General features: G+C 38.5%; 1 protein-coding gene across 1 annotated transcript; it reads right to left on the reverse strand.

Annotated features, from left to right (window-relative positions):
• Positions 1–1,200: 1,200 nt before the first annotated feature.
• Positions 1,201–6,174, reverse strand: LOC110502502 (homeobox protein HMX2-like). The gene is made up of 2 exons (XM_021580559.3): positions 5,685–6,174; positions 1,201–4,497 (listed from the first exon to the last, which is right to left on the reverse strand). The coding sequence occupies exons 1-2, from the start codon at positions 5,953–5,955 to the stop codon at positions 3,950–3,952; spliced, it is 819 nt and encodes a 272-aa protein (XP_021436234.1). The 5' UTR covers positions 5,956–6,174; the 3' UTR covers positions 1,201–3,949.
• Between the last annotated feature and the right edge of the window lie 253 nt (positions 6,175–6,427).

Below are 6,427 nucleotides of genomic sequence, written 5' to 3' on the forward strand. Positions count from 1 at the left end.
ATAATTTTCTCTACTATTATTCTGACATTTCACATTCTTAAAATAAAGTGATGATCCTAACTGACCTAAGACAGGGAATTTTGACTCGAATTAAATGTCAGAAATTGTGAAAAACTGAGTTTAAATGTATTTGGCTAAGGTTTATGTAAACTTCCGACTTCAACTGTAGCTAAACAAATAATTGTCATTTTTGTATCCATTTTAGGACTGCCACATGGGAAAAGCTGAGTAAAATGTAAACATTTTTCCTCTAGGGATGAAAGAAATATCCTGGAAATCCTGCAGCTCATCTTTCCCTGCCCCTCTTTCTACAGTTGCCATTATTCTTGCCATAAATTACACCACAAAGTGAATTACACTTGCTTTTCACTTTACCAGGCAGGTTTGATCAATCCTAAAGCACAATACATAATCTCAAGAAATCTTCACAGTGATTCCAGCCGCTATTTCTTTGGCGTTTAAACCACTTCAAATCATTTTCATTGCCTCACTATTAAAATGTGTAATTCATACCTGCCATTTGGGAGATGTATAACACAAGCCCCTCTCACTTTTTTATTTATCTCTCTCTCTCCCTCACCGCTCAGTCTCTCCAACCCTTTCTATCTCTCTCCTGTAAATCAAACAACCCCATGTAACAGGTCATGCAGATATCCCACAAGTCAGCAGTGCACAAGTTTCCATCCAGGAGAGTAGTGTATTACCGTCAAACATGATGGCATAATGACCGCTGTAAAACTAATAAACAGCTTCATTCACACAACGCTATTCCTCCTTTTCATGAGCGGTCTATCTCTTTCACTCTGTTCTCTCCCTTTCCTTTCTTTCACAAATTCATCCCCCTGCACCTCTCCGCCAGCATCAGTTACCCATAAATCACTTATGTTGTCTAACGTGATCCATTTGCCCAGAACACCGAGCGGCAGTTGCAGGAATTGGGTCAGGAATAATCTGCTGGGCAACAGAGCCTCGCTAGTCATGATGCTGCAGGGTAATGTATAGCCATTAGCACCGAGAGAGAGAGGGAGAGGTGTGTGTGTGTGTGTGTGTGTGTGTGTGTGTGTGTGTGTGCGCGCGTGCGTGCGTGCGTGCGTGAGTTTTGATTGGGCCTTTAACGTTAGAGCAACCAAATACTGTAGCCTAATATTGTAAGAGCAAGCAAAGATACAAAAGGTACAAAGAAGATACAAAAAGACAGAGTTATTTCCAAAATGTGTAATTCCAACCATTTTCCATGTGCTGTATTATTGTACAATGGTACCAAAATAGTTATCCGTTTTTTTTATAGCCTTATCTGCGGTCATGGAAAACTAAAATGTGTGTAATATGTATGTTTCAATAGTTGAAACCAAGATTATAGGTCTGTTTTTATATTTATTTTCATTTCTATTAGTTTTAAGATTTTTATTAGAAATTCAGTTTAGTTTCAGTTCGTTTTCAGATCTGATTTACTAGTCACTTAGTTTAAGTATAATAAAAACATTTAGTTGTTCTATTATTTCGTTTTAGTGTTAGTGAAATGAAGTAGCCTATGGGAGGCTAGGAGCCATTTTTGTGTTGTACAATGTTTTTGTTTTGTGGAATGTCTCTTCTTGCCACTGTGGGGCAGTAATGCATAAGGTGATGGGTCAGGTCATAGGTTAGGTGAGATGACAAAGATGCACCAAATAATATTGTTTTATTATTCGTTTTGTTTTAGTTTCAGTTTTAGTTTACTATAATAACCTTGGTAGAAACGTACCTAGGTTGTCTGTTATGTTTAAAGCAATCTAAGCTCCAGGCAAAAGTTTTACATTGCTTCAATTTCAATTAATTTCATGAATTGACCTGAGTTGAAATGGAGTTGGCCCCATTCTTATAGGCCTACGTTATGTATTACCTAATATTGTACAGTATACACTTGTTACAACTAGACTGTAATCCTGCAATAGACAATGAAACTGCTATCAATTGGGCCTACACCAATCAATGATTTAAGAGTTAAGTATATGTTTTCTCCCTATAAACACTCAAAGTAGTATGCCATTTCGAAACAGGTTTCTTTGTCAGAAAGCCTTTTCTAATATTTTAACACTTATTTTTCACTGTAACCGATACAGTGTTACCTATGCATAGTCACTTTGCCCCCACATGTACAGCTCACCTTAGCCTGTACCCCGCACACTGACTCGGTACCGGTGCCACCTGTATATAGCCTTGTTATTGTCATTCTTATTGCGTACTTTTTATTATTACTTTTTATTTGAGTCTACTTGGTAAATATTTTCTTATTCTTGAACTGCACTGTTGGTTAAGGGCTTGTAAGTAGGCATTTTACTGTAAAGTCTACAGTTGCATTCGGCGCATGTGGCAAATAAAGTTTGATTTGATTTGAGTGGTGGCTAGCTTGAAAAGGAAAAGCATCACACAACGATGCGGTGAGTCTTGAACTTTAACAATGGCACTGCTTATTACATTCCCTCCAACAAGGCTAGGCGTTCCTGTAATGCACACTTCAAATGTCAGAATATGCCGCCATGACTCTGATTGGTTGCTGATGGTGTACATCTCTTTCCCTTCCCCTGAAATAGGTTAAGCAGACCACTGAGTTGACACTCATAAGTACATATGACACATTTCACATTGGCTAACTTGCCAAAGGACTGTGATGACAGATGAAAAGAGTCTTTGTGTTTAAGACAGGCAACATAAATATAACCAAAGCGTTTGACACGATCTTAACTCATTATGTGTCCATGGTTGAAGGGAAGCAGCCAGTAATACTGCAGTGGAAGGCTACACCTGAAATCACTTGTATACATAGATCATTTTGAAACTGTAGTCCCCTTCTGGTAAAAAACATGTTCACAACACTTTGTTGTTAATAGCACATCTTGTTAGTTACACTGTTAGTAGCAGGCAAATGAGCACTTGTTACAGACCTATGAGGCTTAGGGTATAATATTACATTGTTCACATTTGACAAATATATGTTGAATACGGAAAAACAGTGTCCTACATTGTTTTTAGGCTACCAGGCAATCTAGATGTTTTTAATATACATTTTGGCGCACTGGAGGCTTATGCCGCTGGCTAAGAGGGTGTTTTAGTATCATTGTTCACCTTTAGACGCCTAGTTAGTTGCAGAGTCATATGTTTATAAGAGAGTTTGGCCAACTGTAGCTGGATGTCATGTTGATTGAAACTTCCATGGCAGAAAGTTACACAGAAAAATAACAAATATAGGTTTTTCTTTAATAATCTTTGAGCTGCAGTGTGAATATTTTAAATAAGTAAGCTATTTTATATTGTACATATGAAATTCGTTTTTCCTTTCCTGTTTTTCAAAAACTGGATTGAATGCCACAATTGAATGGATTGAATGCCACAAAATAAATATTAAAAACGGGCAATGTACAATAAATCCCAACCCATGTTTCACTGATATAGAAAATGTATTGAATTAGCAGTTTATTTGGTGGGCCTATGATTACAATAACATTTCTCCAAAACCGAAGCAACGAGTTTGCACTTCCATATCCCCAAATGTATAAACCCAATTTCTTCCAGTATTTTTTAACAGATTAAGGTGGTTGGACCTCAATATTTCATATTCACATTCACATTACATTTAAAACTGTGTTTGAATGCATTCATAATTCGTTTGGGAAACAGTCCACTTGATAACATCTGTATTTCAGTGTCTAAATTATCGCAATGTATAACGCGTTAAACCAGGGAGAAGAACGCAAAATCAAGGTTGAAAATAATTATTATACACATGGTGTATTTTATACATATAGAGAAGCTTGTTGCTTTCTTGTTAAAACATACAGTTGCTGCATAATAAGACATATTTTTTTTCAACAAATAAAGTTATATAATAGACATGAGTTTGGCAGACATTTATAAGAAAGTACTGTCGCGTGTTAACATGTTATTATTTTGGACTGTCATCACAGGCATTGAGTCAATATTCAATCTTGTTATACAGATTGTACAGTGGTAACCCTTGTAGGCTGCTGCCGGGATAGTATAGTGGCGTTGGAAAAGCAATAGATCTTGGAACTGGTACCCGCAGCAGGGAGTTTTCTCTAAAAACAAGCGGCATTCCGACCAGTGTCTGTGCGGATGCGTGTGCCATGTTCGCAGCCTCCAGTTCCGCCGACAGTTGTCGTTTCCATTTGTTTCTGCGGTTCTGAAACCACGTCTTCACTTGAGTTTCTGTTAGCTGTAGACTTGATGCCAAGCAGGCTCGCTCGGAGCTGCTCAAATACCTCTTCATATCAAATGTGGACTCGAGCTGGTACACCTGACTCCGCGAGAAGACGGTACGAGTCTTCTTCTTGGACGAGTTAGTCTGCTTGTCCGCACCGTCTGTCTGTCTCTCCTCAGAAATAGGTGACATTGGAATGCATGGTCTCTCTTGTTCCTCTTTGTAATCCTGCAGCAGAGGCTGTGTCAAGTGCGGTCGCCGTGCAATCCCGTCATGGCCTGAAATAAGTCCCTTGGTTGCACCTGCATTGGGGAAAAATACCAGTATTTTATTTTACCTCTTATTCAACTAGGCACTTGCTAGTTTTTATTTTCAATGACGGCCTAAGAACTAGGTTAACTACCTTGTTCAGGGTCAGAACGACGGAGTTTTAATCTGTCGGGGATTCGATCTTGCAACCTCTCGGTTTCTAGTCCAACGCTCTAACCACTAGGCTACCTGACACCCAGTATAAAGACCAGCGGATTGGAAATAACATTTAAATTATTTCAAAATATTTAAACACTGTCCTCCTCGATATCATATATAGCCTACCAACATTGATAAATGGTGTAGGCCTGCCCTCAAGAAATATGCATCAACATAAAATAGGCTACTGGACGCTTTAGTCTATTGCCTTTAGATCAGGTTATCAATTCTGTCACAAAATGTAGAATATGTCTCAAAGGTGTCACACTTATTTTTCAAAGGCTTTGTTTTGGCCTACCCAGGTTTGGAGAACATCCCTATTAAAAGAAGAACATTATTCGATACTCGGTACCGGAGTGCATTAAGTGTGAACTTTGACTCATTAATTGACCGTTGAAAGGTTGTAAGTGGCCTTTTAAATAAACAATTTAATATGACTCTGCCTGGTGCACAATATTAATTAAATCAGGTTACATTTAACGCTCAATTGACGAAATGTAGTGCAGTCATTGTGGAAACATGTTTAATCAATTAGAAGACTCGATTAAATTTGGAATGAAGGGGGAAACATCCTGTTAATTATTTGACCTTTCCCCTGTTCGCTGATCTAGCAGTAATACGACACATTAAACAAAGTGAAGTGATAGTCTACCTATCTGCAGACACAAACAGGCTACTATTGAGTTATCGAAGTTTACAAGCTTAAATTGCAGCAAGTATTAGGCTAAATGTATCATAAATACGTGTATAATTAGGCCTAGCCTACCTTAGTCTACGGTTGACCTATTATTAGGCTACAATAATAGCCTAATAATATAAATAATGATAATATCCCGTTAGATGCCATAGATTTACAATATATACAATATATAGCCTACTTAACTTTTTTACTTGGAAAATAGGCGTTTATTTTCGAAAGGCAAAATGTCAGCGACGAAAATCAATTCAAGAAAAATCTATTTTAAAGCAAAAATTATTACGTTTTACGCACAACACAAAGTACATTCAGTAATCTACTCACCTAAACATGAAAAATTAAGTGGTTGATGTTGGTTGCATGGCTCTCTGTGACCAGGATCCGAGCAGAAACAGTCTGCAGAGTCCTCCCCACCGCTGCACTCCTCTTCCGAAGAAACCGAGAGCAAGCGCGTCCTCGCCAGCTGCAGTCCCTTGGAACTCTCCTTCGCCCCGGACCGTGGCTTCTCCGAAGACTTGCCCAATATCGACTGAATAGTGAAGGTGGAAATCGGGGCCGAAGAGCACTTGCTTCCGTTGTCTTCTGTGGTACTCATTCTCGACTCATAACAGTAAGATTGGGCTATATCGTATAGTTTTTGTATAATTGTTTTCTTATTATTTGTCTGTGAGGACTCCTCTTGTGTAAAAGAGTTCGAAAATAGTTTTCTTTTTTAGTAAAACCTTTTTAAAAATTGGGATGCTTGGGTTGTTTTTTCCTGGAGCTCAGGGAACATGAATGTATTCCTGGTCGACTTCCACGCGCTCTGGACTAAAGGCAGTATTGTAGCGTTGGCTCATTTGCATGTAGGTAAGCTCCTCTTGGACCAATCACACGCTCAAACTAAGCCCGGAAATTTCAAACTCATGTTGAGGTTCTGAGATAGGATGAGAGGCGATAAGGAAAGGCTGTCGTTTATTCCATCTTTACTACGTCCCTCTTTGAATCCGATAGTGAAGGTAGACAAATATAGGCCTTATGGCACAGACATATCACACATCTTAGGCTATTAACAGACATCTCTCTCT

The sequence above is a fragment of the Oncorhynchus mykiss genome, chromosome 23 (genome assembly GCF_057628025.1).
Source record: "Oncorhynchus mykiss isolate SJ-2025 chromosome 23, ASM5762802v1, whole genome shotgun sequence".
Taxonomy (NCBI): Eukaryota; Metazoa; Chordata; class Actinopteri; order Salmoniformes; family Salmonidae; genus Oncorhynchus; species Oncorhynchus mykiss.

Excerpts from the sequence above, each read along its gene's own strand:
- LOC110502502 (XM_021580559.3), bottom strand. The coding sequence starts at position 5,955 with ATGAGTACCACAGAAGACAACGGAAGCAAGTGCTCTTCGGCCCCGATT. Across the intron at positions 4,498-5,684 it reads ACTTAATTTTTCATGTTTAG|GTGCAACCAAGGGACTTATT; the intron begins GTGAGTAGATTA and ends TCCCCAATGCAG.